A 16,428-nucleotide genomic window follows, 5' to 3' on the forward strand; every position below is an offset into this window, starting at 1 on the left:
GGTTAAACGAAGTTCAATTTTTAGACCATGTTGTTAGTGGTCAAAGTATCTCAATACATCTCGCAATCGGAACCACACGTAATCGGGAAACCCTCACGACTCAGACTTGTATTCGTAAAATCTTAGATCTCATCGGTTATCACTGAAGATTCATTTCCGACTTTTCTCGTGTTGCACGACCTTTAAACTCGTTAACTCACTGAGGGAAAAATTTAAACCTCTCCGTGTCCGAACTTTGAACATGATCTTTCACACAAACCTTACTAGCTAAATTTGTTTAGCACACTGGAACTCAAATATGGAAATATTTCTACTTGAACACCCGAAAGGCATACTCTCTCGACTCGAGATCAAGGAAACTGAAATTCGTTAATTTGCTCGAAAAATTTGAATACTTAATCATGGACCTGATCAACCTTCTCATCAACACGTGCACGTTACATAGCTCTGTTATTTCACCATTTTTCGCCTGATATTACTGGAACTTAAGATAACACCCAATCCAAGGATACTTCACTCTTCTTTGACTTATCATACAACTACGTGTATTATCTCGTTATCCCACCAAGCCTCAACATTCGACCACTAAATGCGCGACATGGTTACCTCAAGGTGTGAACTCATCCTATTCTAAGTTCTCATTTCACTCCTGTCTTATCGCTGGCACTTCCGTGTAAGGAAACTTTTTATAAAACTTCTCAATGGAGGGAGAAACTCTTCACATTATATTAGTATTCGCCACGATGGTGAATAGTCCTATCAACCATTTTCGGGAACCGATGGATCTTCCGTGGTGCGGACCTCTTGAGAAACGAAACCTGTTCAAACGTGTATTAAAGAAAACTCTAGCTCGGCACGGCGTACTATCTCCATTAAAATTTCAGATCGGGATACTCGTCTCACTTCTAAATTCGGGATGCCTTACAAGGAACCTTAGGGACACGTTTAAACATGAGTGCCGTGTATCATCCACAACCAACGGACCAAACAAACATACGTTTCACATCTTGGAAAGACATGTTACAAACTTGTATTGTTGCCTTTAGTTGTCTCCTCTCACACAGCAGTTACCATTCGTGTATTAACGCCGCACTTTCGAAACCTTATATGACCGTAAATGTCATACCCCTATTCGTTGGACCAAAGCATGTGGCAAGCAAATCACCGAATCCGAACTCATTCAAGAAATAATAGTTGAGATCGTTCAAGTCCGAGAAGGACTCAAGACGACCCGTAGTCGCCAAAAGGGCTATGCCGATATTCGACGTAAACCTCTCGAATCCCAAGTTAGTAACCGTGTAATATTGAGAACCCGCACCTTGGGAAGGTGTAATCCGTTTCGGGAATCAGGAAAAGTTAAAACTGCGATATATTAATCCTTTTGAAACCTTGGGGCGTATTGGAACCGCTCCTACCGTTTAGAACATCTGACTCAATTAAGTTTCCGTTTACCGTACATTCCATGCAACAAACTTAGAGACGTGTCCTACGGAACAGTAACGTGCTACTCTCCTAGATAAACTTACTATTGATGGCAAACTCCCCTTCATGGGAAACTGGTTGAAATTGTGGATCGTAAAACCAAGTCTTAATACAAACAGAAATCTCGACTGTCAAAATTTGTGGGAATGCCCAAGGACGTATCTTCACTTATTCATAGCATTGACAACGTAAGGTCTCAAGTAAGAAACAACGACTATTGCTTCCAACTAAATTTCGGGACGAAATTTCTTTTAAGGTGTGGGTAATGTAACATCCCGCATTTTTCCGTTAAATTATTTTAACGCCCGTCTTTTTATTTTAATAATATCCTCAGAATCTCGATTCGTATCCTCCATTAGCTAACATTCTTAAAATATTTTCGTTATTGGATTATAACATCTCTCGTACTCTCGTGTAATTCAAAATAATTCGTTTGGTTAATTCACGCACCCGCACCCGAACTAGAGGGACTAGACTTGCAAAGAGGCCAAAGATTTGACTAGGTCAACTAGTCAAACCTTCAACCTCCTCCTCTCATTTTCTCTCTTTCTCTCTTTTCATACTTCCATTTTTCTCTCAAGAACTCAAACAAGATTCATCATCTAATTTCGGATTTGGAGGCTAACATCAAAACAAATTACATATTTGGAATCCTCTCTTCATCCTCTTCGACTTGATACCAATTTCATCTCATTTGGGTAACTTTCTAAAATCACTAGATTTTGTGTTCTTGATGTTTTTGAATTATAAAAGTGTTAATTAGTGTCTATGGCTCGTGTATAACATGAATATATGTTTTGTTTGTTCGATTTGTTGATTTGAGCAACTAGTTTGAACACTTGAAAATGGGTTTGCTTAATCTTTGATTTTGGAAGATTAAATGTTGTTAAATTGTCAAAGTTCATGTTTTAATTGTGTTACTAGTATCACTAGCTTCATTTTGATGTGTAGGTTGATTTGTAAAACTTCAAAAACATGATTAATGATTTTGTGATTCTTGATTAGGGTTTGATAGTTCTTGAGATGAACTTTTGATGCTTGAATGCATTGAAATGTTAATTGTAAGTGTATAGTTGTAATGTATGTTTCATTACCTTCAAAACGGCATATCATATGTGTGAATTGAATTCCCGAGACTTAAAATGCATTTTGTGAGCTTGAAACTTTGAAAATGGACTTTAAATGATCACTTGACGAGAAATCGGTTATTGGAAATGATGTTTTTGTTTGATGAAACATGTTTAGTTGTGTTCCTTGTCAAAAGAGCTTTCCAACGATATAAAATACGCCTTCTAAATGTTTACGGTTTGCATTTTGTGCTAAAACAAATTTTGGATCAAGACTTGAACATTTGAAACTGGCCAGGTACCAGCTCCCGTGTATTGTCGCGGCGCGACAATTGTGGGCCGCGGCGCGGCATAAGCCGTGTCCAGGCTCTGACCTCCTTGGTCAAAATAAGAAAAATGTTTGGCACGCTATGGACCTCCGATTCACATGAGACTTGTTCTAACATGCTTATATATGAATAAAAACCTCAGAAAAATAGTTCGAGACCCGACCCGAACGCGTTGACTTTTTCGTTGACTTTGACCCGACCAAAGTTTGACTTTTGTCAAACTTAACCAAATGATTATGCAATCTTTCTAACATGATTCTATACTTGTATCTTGCATGAAACTTGACAATTTGATTCACATGCTTTATAATCGAGTTGTAGCGAGCCATAGGACTAATTGAACATCTTTGACCTATCGTGTTTACCGTTATTGATACAACCTATATGTTTAGGTCAAGACTAGCTTTGTCTTTGCACGCGTTTACTTGTTGAAGTACTTTATTACTCTTGCACTCAAGGTGAGATCATAGTCCCACTTTTACTCTTTTGAACTTACATTTGGGATGAGAAAACATAAACGTTTCTTTTTAACTAAGTGAACACAAGTACAGGAAAACAAACATTCTACATACGAGTTTGAACAAAAATCCTCAATTCGATTATCATTAGTTACACTTGCCGGGTGTAAGCGAGAACTTATGTTATATGGCCATATGGGTTTGACAAACCCTCATTCAAATGGTTCGCTACCGTTTACGAATGAAATATATTTTCGAGAAACAGTGTATGTTCTAACACTATTGTGATGGGGTTCTATGGAAGGAATGTTAAGCCTTGATAATTGGGTGCTCGTGAATATTAACTTTTAGAATGTACTACTATTTTAGCAATGTTGCAAATCTTGTGGTTCGACTTACTTTTACTCACTTACTTACTTAAACCTATGATTTCACCAACGTTTTCGTTGATAGATTTCTATGTTTTTCTCAGGTCTTTGAACGCTATGTGAAACATGCTTCCGCTCATTATTTGATACTTGCTTTGGATGTCGAGTATACATGCATTTCATGGAGCGTCTTTTGACTTTCTTTAAAACTGTGTCGCATAGGTTTCACATGTAACTATAACTTTGTAACGTAACTTATGGATGAACAATTCTTGTAAACTTTGAAACAATCTTTATTTTTGAAAGGAATGCGACATATCTTTGGTCAAATGTCACGTTAAAGACCTATGACCACGCAACGGGACCTAAGTAGTTGACGCCGTCAATTGACGATTTGTCGGGGTCGCTACAAAAACTAAGGCTCCACTTTTATCAATTTACCGTTAATAATCTTCCAATAAATATCTTTGCCGGAACGATTTCATATAAAGGAAAGAGTGTTTGATGAACCATCGCCGATCGAAGTGCCCGAAGAGGGTGGAATTAACCCACGATCCGCCAAATTTTGGAAGAAACCTATATTCGACGAGGTTTTGACAACACCCATTGAATCGCCCTCGGATACATCTTGCAATCCCATAAACAAATTTCGAATAGCTTCACCGTAATCCAAGTCTTCAACATAGTCTTTGAGCTTAGGAGAGCCCGAAATGGATGCCTGTTTCGCCTTCTTTTACGAACATTTGTTTACAACACTAAGTTGCACTTTTGATACATTTATATTCAATACGTATCAAGATTTACAAAAACCTTCATATGAGGGCACCTCGCAATCGCAATATATTCTTCCGCTACATCCAATCAAGATCGGTTAAGTCCTTTCTTCATTCTTTTCTTATTTACGGTTACCCGAACATTCTTCCTTGTTGTTCTTCTTCTCCTTCTTCGCTTTTTCCAATCTTTCGACATACATATTATTAGAAGCAAAATGCTCCATAACCCTAGTACCATTTGCAGCGACGACATGGCCCAAATCAGGACCAACAATTGGCCCATAAGAAATAACGTCCTTAACATCAATAAACCCACCGTTTTGCAGCTTGTCCACTTGATCGACACTCAACCCAGGCCCAAATGCATCAAAATCCAACCCCATACGACTAATAACCTTCGGCGAATCTCCCTCAATCCTAGTCGAAAGCAGTTTATCCCCTAAGCCAGAGCCTTGAATGTCATATGCTTGTAAAGAACCAAATCTGAACGGCGTGCGAACTGGACAAGAAGCTTACACCTCAATGTTGGATTTGAAGAGGGCCACGATCGACTCGAATCTCCACTCTTTCGACCCTTCAACCAACCCACATATATGGGTCTTCCAAAAATCTTTGAACCATTTCGAACCTTAATTGACAATATTCCTAGCATCCGATTTCCCGCAGAAATAAATGAAAGAATATCTTAGTGAAGATCAAAATTTGATTTCCGTTAAAGCTCCAACTTTCCGAATGTAGATTCAACCATAGCCCACGTAAGATGCCCCTCAATTACTAGATTTTTTTTAAGTTTATAAACTCCGTCTTTATCATATTAACTCCCACATTTTTAAAATTTTGTACACGTAACATATCATATTCAATCTTAAAAGTGAGTAGATCAGTAGATGTAAACTTTTCACCATTCTCTTACTTTATCATCATCTCAGTTTGTTTGTTCCATAAATTCTTATATCCTAACAACAATTTTTGGGATTTCAAGTCTTTTTTTTTTTTTTTTTTTTTTTTTTTTTTTTTTTGGGATTTCAAGTCTTATTCACTATGTTAGAGTTTACAGAGTTTATTTTAAAAGTTTGATATACGTTTTTAATATCGTAAAGTCAATATCTTGAATTAATTATGGTCTTTTGATACACTTTTTCGTTATGTTTTAGACTATAGTTTTCACCCATTTTTTTTTTTTGCCCATGACAACACAAATTTTTGGATCCATCACTGCCTCTAAACCTCGACTCACAATCAAGCCTGTCAAAACCAAAGCCCGGAGGTGGTGGTTATATTTCTATGAAATACTTCCCATCAAAACGTATGCATTTGAAGTTTGTACTATACAAACTAACGTTTATAGTTATGGTAATTCTATTTTTATTTTTTTTTAAATGTATGATATATTATCACCCTATTAGTTATTGTATGTTGCATGATAATATGATTAATATTTTAAAGGTGGCGATATTACCACTAAACGTTTTGATAAATCCGTGAAACATATGCATAATAATAATAATAATAATAATAATAATAATAATAATAATAATAATAATAATAATGTATGTTTCTATTAATGGAGTCAACAGCCCGCGAACGCATGGGCGTTTTTTAGAAGGGACAAGCGGGGGCAGTCGCCCCCAGTGGATTTGCAATTTTCAGTGTAAAAATTTTGGATTTTTCGACTTTGCACCAGTGGATTTTTTTTATTTTTTTTGCCCCAAAACCTACATATTTTGTCCCAAAACCTTCAAATTTTGCCAAAAAATCTCCAAATTTTACCCCAAAACCTTCAAATTTTGCCCATAAACCTTCAAATTTTGCCCCAAAACCTCTATAATTTGCCTAAGAACCTTCATTTTTTACCTCAAAACCTCCATATTTTGGCCAAAAAAATTGCTACGGTTTTAATTTTTTTTTGCCCCCGGTGAAAAAAAATCCTGGTACCGCCACTGAGCGAACGTCGATATATTGGCGACTTGAATGTTGCTTAGAGTCTAAATTGAACATCAGACATTTTTAAAACTCATGGGAATTTGATTCTACCATTTTCATGACATCTCCCACTTTCTTTTGTTTTTTTTAACCTACATATTGGTCGGAGGTCCATTCGAAAACAATCTCTCTATCCATAGAACATTGAGATGAAGTACTTTCTCTAAATTTGGACTGTTTCACTCTGGGTGAAAAAATGATTTCTCTTTATTCTCGAATAGGGGAAGGATTGTCTACATCTTACCTCCCCATAGTCCACTTTTACGGGATTGAGTTTTGCTATTGTTGTTGTTGTATATGCGTAGTAATGTAAAGTTATGACGTATCTATTAAAAAATTGGGTGAATTTATCACCTATAGATACGGAGTACAAATGATTAACAAAATTATCTCCTATGGTACGATTCTGAAAATACATATCCAGATTATTATTGGCCATTTTTATTTTTATTAGTGCTTGTTTATTCTATTTTTTTGTTAAGTTAATGTGTGTTTGTAGTGTGTTAAGTGTTAATGTTGAAAGAGTAATTACATTCACATTTTATTATAATAAATAATTAATAATAAATGTTATAGCACACTTTGAAAATGTTGATACCAAAGTTCACATTTTTGAGGCTTTCATTATTAAGACGGATTTTGTATCAAGTTACTAAAAAAACATCACATAATTGACTTATTTAATCAAAGTTAAGAATTCATTAAGTTAAAAAACAAACATGCAGTGTGAGTTAAAGAGTAATCTATTAGCACAAGCAGACCCCAAGATTCTTCAAAATTTATAGAAGCTAAGTTTTAATTAATAGAACAAAACTGAATGATTGAGCAAAGAATGAATCAAACGATTAATCTACAAACCGCCATCGTTGACTCTGTATAACCGAAAAAACTGTAGAAAAAGAAAATAAAAACATCTTACAGTAATAATCACCTACGTGAACAAAGTGACGACATCTTTTCGATAACCTCGAACCATTAAAAGCCGGGGTATATTCTCCACCAACAAATCCATATATTCCATGTAAAAATACGACGGGTGGTTCACTGGCGGTGGCGGCAGGCTCACCAGAACCACCGCCGCCATCCTTGAATAATTCATAATCGTCGAGTTTAACTTCAATGTCGTATACAGAAACTTTTCGACCTGTTGTTCATTCACCACCACATTTTTCCCATCTGCCATTAACGGTTTTTTATCCTTCTCAGATCGTTCCTTCATTTCCGTTAAGTAATTTTTAATCCGCCCTTGTGCTGCACTAAACGCCTCAACTGAATCATCTTGCGTGTGGGTCCCACCACCACCGGTACTACCACTATGGTCCCACGTCTTCATTGAAATCACAATAACTTCGGCTTGCATCCGAAGATCATAAAGAAACTTCTTTACGTCGGCTTTAAGCTCTTCTGCATCAGAATCTTCCTCAGCAATACAAAAAACTTGAATTTTGCAGCTTTCAAACATTTCTTTTGTAAGAAGAAGCTGAGATAAAAGCAACATGAGACCACCATCTCTTACAATCCAATACAAATCGATTGTCCCGTACTGTCGTTGATACTCGTTCGGCCATTCATCGAGTCCTTTCACAATCACAACCGCTTTATTAGCGACGATACAGTCGTTAATTATGCCGACAAAAGTGGCGGGGATTTCTGTTAAGTTTTCCCGGCGCCATATTTCAGGGTAACGTAGGACCACAATGTTGGGTTTGAGGTTACCGAGTCCCATTGTTTGGACAATACCTCGAAAACCGTCTGACATGGTGGGGGCCACTACTATTTCCGCTACGCCTTCACATCGTTTGTACTCGATGTAGGTGGCGAGATTTCTGCAAGCGGTTTTCGCATCTTCAGCACATTCATGATAGTCTCCGTCTAAAATGTCGACGAATATTGACATACCCCGGCCCTTTTTCTTCATGCAATTGGCGAAATCAGCAAGCTTTGGGTGACAGGGAACGTTTTCAGGTAATTTACCCCACGGTCGGCAGAAAATGAGGGGGATCGGGTACCAGTTTTTGGGATGAACGTTGCTTGCTGCAATATAAAAAGGAGAAATCATTAACAACAAAGACAGGAAGGTTAAGTTGTAGATCTAGCATAAAATTCAAATAAAAAAAGGCATTTCAGACCAGAAACAAACAGAAAGCCTATACAACCTGGAGTGAAAAAGGGTAACTATGGCATACTTGATACTCATCATCTTTGGTTTCAGCGTTAAAAAAACGTAACCAACTTGAAATAAACACACAAAAAAAGGTAATTTGACCCAAGTTAGTTGGTCAAAATAAAAAATGTTGACATATTAGTAACTTTGATCATGTTAACCTTTTTCTGTAGTCATGGTTAAAAGCTTGTTCAACTAATAGATTACACTCAAGGTTGCAAATCTCGCTACTCGGTGGAGTACTCGGTCGGGACTTTTAGGGAGACGGGGAGTACTCAGATGTTGACCAAGTTTGACTTGGACCAATTTTAGAGTAATCCCTAGTTTTGGCCGAGTTTTGATCTATTTTCCGAGTAATCCCAAGTTTTTGCCGAGTCTGATTACTCGGCTGGGAGCTATCAAGAACCGAGTACTCGGCGAGCAATTCCGAGTTCTGCAACACTGATTACACTATAAGACATTTTTTTAGTTTGGGCGTTTTAGTCGAGGCATTATAGTGTGCTACTCAAAACTGAACTCAGAACAGAGGAGGTTACAATTATAGTCAATTTGCCCAACTGATAGTAGTAATCTACATGACTCACCTCCCAAAGATCGAAGACTGCGAAGAGCAAGTTGAAAATAAGCACTTTTGAAACCGTCTCCCCAGTCCCCGGCCTTTCCTTTGATACTGACATAATAGTATATGAGGCTAGCAAGAGCAAGGGACACCACAGTGAATGACCAAGATATCAAAAACATGATCACTGCAGGTAAACCAAATAATTACAACGTTAAAAGAATATACCAACACATGGATAATGAAAAATGCATATAAATGTGACTATAGGCATGTAAACTGGTGTGAACTACTGATTTCGGTTTTAATCATTTAGTGCTTACAGAGCCTAAGTTTGATCATTTGGATGATTAATCAAGCACATGATTAATTGATTGGAAACTCAAGAAGGTGATGTTTTTTAGTGAATTAAGAGACTAATTACATTTACTTCGAATTTAGTTTGTGGGTCAGGTATCAATATCGAATTTGACTACAATGTAATAGCGTACAAAAAACTACGCCATAGCAGGAAAAAAAGATAACATACAACAGAGGTGGCAAATTGGGAGGGCTGGGTAATGAGTCAAAACGGTTACTTTTCTAGTAGGGTTTAAATTGACCAGGTTGACCCGAAAGCTTATGTCCAAAAAAGCTTTATTAACCAAAATTGTGTGTCAAAATGAAAACAAGAAGTATAAGTAACTTATAATTAGCAAGTTTTCAAATTAAATGATTGATGAAATTTTATGCACTTAAAATACACCTTGTTAGACGTTCAACGCATTTGATCAGTTTCCTTGTTTTGGTTATTGCTTATTTTACCATTTGACTCATTAGAGATTAACCATAACCCAAAATTGATCCATCATATATAAATGGGTCAACATCTCCACCTTTGAAGCTAAACATGTACTGATAACATACCAATACAAAGAGTCGCTCCAAGAAGAGAAAGACTCCAATGATGAAACTTCCAGCGGGGACGCCAGCTAGGTGCATCAAGAAGATCCAAAAGAAAGCAGGACAAGTTGACTCCCGCATAACACAGTAGATAAAACATAGTTATGGTTGGGGAGATAAGATCAAGATTCCCGATTACAACACACGCAATACAGAGAAATGCGGTGAACAACGTTGCAACATGAGGTTCAGTGCCATCAGCAACCTTGAAATAATTAAGAACGGGTAAAATGTCATCATTGGCTATAGCTGCAAGCAAACGTGGTGCACCGGTTAAACTTTGTAGAGCAGCACCTAAGGTTGAAAGAATGATTCCTATGTATATGATTGCTGGAGAAGGCCAAGCAATGGTTGCTGTTAATAATCTGCAAAAAGATGTTCCGTTAATCAATTGAATAAAGTAATCGCATTAATATTTAGGTTCCGCAAAAAAAAGGTAAATTGAATAAATTGGAAACCAAGTTCCCCGGAAAAACCATTAAGATATCAATTGTTTAACGTAACCATAGAAGTCAACCAGTTTTTTATCTGCCACATCATACGAAAAAGATCGAACTTGTCAAAGTTACTGACACATTAACTGCAACGAAACCGGTTTAGATAATCTCTTATAATAATTTATCAAAGTTGTTTAACGTAGATCAAAAACATTTGAACAATGCCAGCGCCTAAGTAAAAAAATGAGTCAAACTAGGTTAAAATTAGTTACACCTCATCTCTTTGGACTGCGTAACAGAATTATCTCGTCTTGTATTGATATTTATGGAGGTACATAAGTTTCATTTTTTGAAACTTAAATGGTATACTATTTTACTTATATAAAAATAAAGATCGTTTCTTTGTTATGCAATCCTCCTTTTTATAGTGGATAGAAGTACTTAAATAGGAGTTTAGACTATCACAGATATGTTACAGTCGCCCAATAAAGGGAATTTACAAAGTTACATGAAATAATATGTTTCAAATTGAATAAGGAGCTTTCTCTGAATGAGATAAAAAGTATAAGCAAGTGTATAGAAAAGTTAGTTACCTGTCTGTAAAAAGCTTCTCTCGTGTAGCTACAGATCCCAAAAGAAAGACAGAAATGAAGTACATGGCAGTAGTCGTTAGTGTTGCAGCCAACGTCCCAATAGGAATAGAACGCTGAGTGTCTTTCAATGACGAAGAACGATTCGAACCAGCCATTATTCCAGTTACAGCAGGGAAAAAAAGACCTACTAACGCACTGAAAATGGAAAATAATACCTATTATAACAACATCATAATCATAAACTGCTGCCATGGCCAAGGTTTAAAAAAACGGAAACGCGCCTCGAGGCGTTTTCCCTTAGTGAGGCGAGGCGTACGCCTCGAGGCGAACCGAGGCGTACGTTCGAGGCGGAGTTAAAAAATACATAAAAAATCTTCATATAGACTCCCACATCCTTGACGAGTTTTGTCAATTGGTTAAAAAATCTTTATGTATATTTTAAAATTTTGAAATAAACATGTAATGAGTTTTGTAATTATCAGGGGGCTTGATGTCAATTGGTTAAAGTTCAAGAGTGCTATCAAGTTTGTTCATGTTTTTAAGATTTGGTAAAAGTTCAAGGACTGCTATTGTAATTTGAGTAAAAAGGAGTTAAAGTAGGAGTAAAATATACGGAGTAATTTGTTTCCCTTATCACCTAACTTAATAAAACCCTAAAATTAAAAGAACCATCGCCGCTTTACATGTAGCTACTTATCTTCTTCATCCTCTGTTACCTCCATATCTTCTTCTTCCTTTTTGCTCTGCTACCTCGACTGTTTTTCTAAACCATGTTAGCGGCTCTAATTTAGCTGCCAGCCTAATTTCCCCGCTATTTTTCATTGAGGCGTACGCTTTTCAATAACCATTGAGGCGTACCAAAATCGAACCGCCTCTCAAATTGAGGCGTACGTTTTTAATTAAGCATTGAGGCGTACGTTCCTATTCGTTCAATTGCAAAATCGTACTGAGTCGCGCCTCGAGGCGTACGCCTCGACCGTTTTTTAAAACCATGGCCATGGCAATTTAAATATTCATGATATATACACATCATAGCTATTAGACGTGTCCTTACTTGAAATGCCAATATATTTCTCCATCAGGATCAGGAATTCCAGCATGGTTTGTTGTTTGATAATCAGAACCCCAATTGTCTTTAAACGATTTCAAACTCAACCCCGTAACTCCAACTATTTTTAACATTAAACGATAAAACGGTTAGTTTTGTTTCTAACAATAGAGTAGAAAAAATTAGCTAAAAAAATTCAATCATACCTGCTGGGTTATCCTTTCTTGCTGCAAATATACCAATGAATATGCAGAGCAACGAAAAAAGAACAGGTATAAGAAAGGCTGGTGCAACCTTGTTAATCATTTTTACGCCTCCAAAAACTATAAAAACCAAAATTATAGTAACGATGATCCCGTATACTTGCAGGTCATGTAAACTTGGAGTTGTTATAGGTTCTATTGTCGTGCCATTGACTTGTGTGATCGTCTCTGCATATAACACACGCAACACAATCACATTAAGTATTACATGTAACATAAACTGTACAAAAGTTACAATGTGATTAATATTTTTACGTCTAAAAATCCCAGCCTTTGGCACAGCATTCAAAAACGTCTCCACTGCTCCCAAGACATACCTACAGATGGTATATACATTTTTATTAATGAAGACAAAAAAAAACTAGATGTGACAATTTCAACCCATTTAAGTAACAGTCGCTCTGTTTTTTGTTTTATACAAAATGGGCCAAATGAAGAGGAAAGAAGGAAGCCAAGTGCCAAAGGCTTAAACTGGTTATCAAATGCTAAAATCATAATTAGAGTACTAATTATCTATAGACGAAACATCTACAAAAACATCCTTCCATGTCAACCAACTCAATCTGGCCCATTTTTGCCCAATTCCCTTTCCAACTATAGTATACTCACATAGATCCAGCAACAGCATTCCCCAGGAAGAAACATAGTCCAATGCTAACTCCAACTTCGGGACCCAAAGCACGACCAATGAGATAGTAAGGTCCCCCACCCTATGAAACAGTAAACATTAGTATATTTTTTTCAAATGTAATTAAATACAAATGTATGTATATATATTGAGTGGGACCAACCTTCATTGCACCATTAGTTGCAATTGCACTCAAAGATACAGCAGTCAAGAACGTACACAAGCCACACAAGGCAACTACCAGTAGGGACCCACCTATGCCTGCCATGCCAACAATCCTGCATTTCAACTCTCAATATAGTAAGAAGTCCTTCAAATACAAGACACTGTAATCATCATTGGACAAAAATCAACCCATAGGATAATAATTACATTCAAGCTTCTTGTGCACCTTTGAACCTCAATAAAACGATTATAGGATTAACAGTTACAGAAAGTATAGGCCACAATGAAAAGAAGCATACCATGAAAATCTAATGTAGTAAATAATTCCCAGTATGTTCTGTAAACATGGGATAAAAACTCCCATCATCGTCCCTGATTTGACAGCACTGCTAGTCGGCATCTGAAAATGACAATTTATTCAGGAAAATCCCGACATACACTGAAAGATACTGATATAAGGATGTTTTTTTCTTTAGAGATGAGTAAATTGTTATGCTAGACAAACTTACTTTCAATCATTTTGTTATGTCAAAAATATGAATTACAACATGTAGAAGTTTACTACAGGATTAAGAATGCAATATAACTAGAATCACTAAAAATGGTATACTTTAAGTGAACAGTTAGTACCGTAGGGTGGTGTGCAGCAGAACTATCTTCGCGACCTCTAGGACTTGTAGGCACAGGGATTTGTTCTCCTGTCATACTAAATATTGTAAAGTTAAACACCACTTTTGTAACCCAAATCAGATAAGATACATGTTATCTAAATTCGGATGGCCGAATAAGCTAAGAATTCTGGTAAGTTATTCGGGTATGGGTACTCATGATTATGACACCTCAACAGGACACCGTTCATACCATAGTGAAGAGGCTGAAAAGGAGCAAAGATAAAGCAATTTTACCTTTTGAGACCAAGAATGTTAACAAGAGAATCAAAGCCAAATAATTCCAATTTGGATTCTTTATGTTCACCATTGACTTCTCGATCAATTGGTATTGACTCTTCTCCTACACCTGTGGATGATTTTACTTTGCTGGTACATGCAAATAAATATTCAAGATATTAGCAGCAGACAGAAAGTCAGAATCTAATACCCTACTAACATGTTATTGTGTAAAATTCTAGGTGTTTTTCAAGAAGGATGTAGTGCTTTTAAACAACAATCTTTCGGTAAGGGAGTGAGACTTACTTATGAAGTGCCACTTTAAGTAACCAAATGAACTTCTATTCAACAGTTTGTCACACTTAATCAGCGACAAACGAATGGGTCGATGGTAGTTACAATACAAAGGACCCGCATTTGGATTGTTTAACACAAAACTTGCAGGGGAAAGAAGAAACTACTCTAGCAACTTAGATTTCAATAGTGTATCAAGTCACCTAACCTATAGACGGCAAACTGCTATATAAAAGGCGGAAAAAAATGCAAAGAAAAAAAAAACTAATACATAAAAAGAAGACTATCACAAAACCTTAGAACCGTTACAAACATACAAACAAATATTGAGAGGTTTGGACTGAAACAGCAGACTCAACAGATACCAAAATGACCTGACGCGTTTCGCTGACGCTGCATTCTTATTATTTCACACACGGTGTAGGGGTAATGCTCTTAATATTTTCTTTCTTGTTTCTATAACTTTTGTGCTTATTCATCCACAACTCAGAATAGAAGTACGACCTATATTTGATTTTCATATGAGAGTGTTGCTAGCTGCATTGGTGCCAACTTTTTCTCAATACATAAGTGACATACCACACTTCTACACCACTCCCTCAATGCCAATAGACGAGCTAAGTCGTTGAGTAAAGAAAAATCAAATGTAGTTCTGCTTCAAGTATACTATTCTTCTCAATTTTAAACTATTTTAAAATTTTAATAACCCTGATATTAGGACTATTAAGCATCACTAAAACCTCATCACTTTTCTTCAAGCAAATTCACCAATTAGAAATGACATTTAAAAGCAAAATATCACCTAACAATTGGTCTAGGGCAAATACATACTATCCACAGAATCCCTAAATTACAACAAATCATTAAAAAGTGCAGCATTATCAACTAATTATAGACAATTAAATATAAAATAACTACAACTAACTGTACACAATTTCCAATTACAGTTCAACTGATCAAAATGAATAAAGAAGTAACTAACTTATTAGAGGAAGATCCACGATCGAATGACGACATCTCAACGACGACGGGATCATTATCGTGAGCAACGACGGGACCGTATTTGCGGCCGACACGTGGCGCCGACGAATGTAAATCGTTGTCGTCAGAACTTTCAATCTCTTCATTCCTCATATTTAGTCCGGCGGATCTGTGAGAATCCGGCAGATATATAGATACAGATATCAATCAATATATGTATATTCCTATATATAAATATAAATATGGAATGGAGAGATCCAATCTAATCTAATCTAATCTAATCTAATCTAATTGCTTAGAAAGAGAAAAGGCACATATTTCGTTTATGTGTAATCTACAATTCTACAATAATGGAGAGAGAAAGAGAGTGGACGGGGTGTTCGTATTTTGAATAGTGTGTGAAATCACCATAAATCTCCTCTCTACAAGTTTAAGTTAATCAATTCATCATGTCAAAAACAAACCAAAACTTAGCCCAATTAAAAAAGGGTTTCAGGTTTACTTTTCAATTTAAACGAAAAAAAAAAAATCATTAAGTAAAAGTTAGTAAGGGTGTTAGTTTGTTTTTAAATATGTACCTTTTGTCAAGTAGGTAAGGTAGACATTACAAACCAATTTAGCTTTGCCCGCACCTGACTTGTATATCTCATTATCCATAGATCTCCTTTCATGTCGTTGTCGGTCTAAGCAAAAGGTTGCTAAGTCAGATCCAATGATCCATGGACTAAACGTTCCCATTCGATCCTTCCCACGGCAGTGGTCCGTCGGCAAGCTCATTCAGATCTTGGACGCGGTACATTGGAATTCTGAAGCACCACCACGAACGCTACCGTGCGTCCGCCTGTGGCAGTAAGGCACCACCCTGTTGTGCCAGCAGCCAACTTCGGTATGTCAGCTTAGTTTGAGGGAAAACATTCATCCAAACATGAGAGCAACAATCAGAAAGAAATAGGCTTTGACACTGAGAGCCCTTCAAGTTCCTCTTAGATACATGGCCTGAGGCGCCG

At 36.7% G+C, this 16,428-nt stretch overlaps 1 protein-coding gene across 1 annotated transcript; it reads right to left on the reverse strand.

Moving 5' to 3' along the window:
* Positions 1-7,207: 7,207 nt before the first annotated feature.
* Positions 7,208-15,689, reverse strand: LOC139844550 (cation-chloride cotransporter 1-like). Its single transcript, XM_071834772.1, has 13 exons — positions 15,423-15,689; positions 14,165-14,296; positions 13,890-13,965; positions 13,559-13,659; positions 13,258-13,372; positions 13,076-13,176; positions 12,722-12,783; positions 12,410-12,634; positions 12,210-12,324; positions 11,156-11,350; positions 10,090-10,490; positions 9,209-9,370; positions 7,208-8,494 (listed from the first exon to the last, which is right to left on the reverse strand). Exons 1-13 carry the CDS (start codon positions 15,572-15,574, stop codon positions 7,392-7,394), a joined length of 2,940 nt encoding a protein of 979 aa, XP_071690873.1. The 5' UTR covers positions 15,575-15,689; the 3' UTR covers positions 7,208-7,391.
* Positions 15,690-16,428: the final 739 nt, after the last annotated feature.

Source organism: Rutidosis leptorrhynchoides, chromosome 4 (assembly GCF_046630445.1).
Source record: "Rutidosis leptorrhynchoides isolate AG116_Rl617_1_P2 chromosome 4, CSIRO_AGI_Rlap_v1, whole genome shotgun sequence".
NCBI classification, from domain to species: domain Eukaryota; kingdom Viridiplantae; phylum Streptophyta; class Magnoliopsida; order Asterales; family Asteraceae; genus Rutidosis; species Rutidosis leptorrhynchoides.

What these genes read in the sequence shown, in the direction of transcription:
- LOC139844550 (XM_071834772.1), bottom strand. Translation starts at nt 15,574, where the DNA reads ATGAGGAATGAAGAGATTGAAAGTTCTGACGACAACGATTTACATTCG. An exon ending in AATGCTGTTGCTGGATCTAT is followed by an intron (nt 12,784 to 13,075) that starts GTGAGTATACTA and finishes TACCATCTGTAG; the next exon opens with GTATGTCTTGGGAGCAGTGG. An exon ending in AAGAAAGGATAACCCAGCAG is followed by an intron (nt 12,325 to 12,409) that starts GTATGATTGAAT and finishes TGTTAAAAATAG; the next exon opens with TTGGAGTTACGGGGTTGAGT.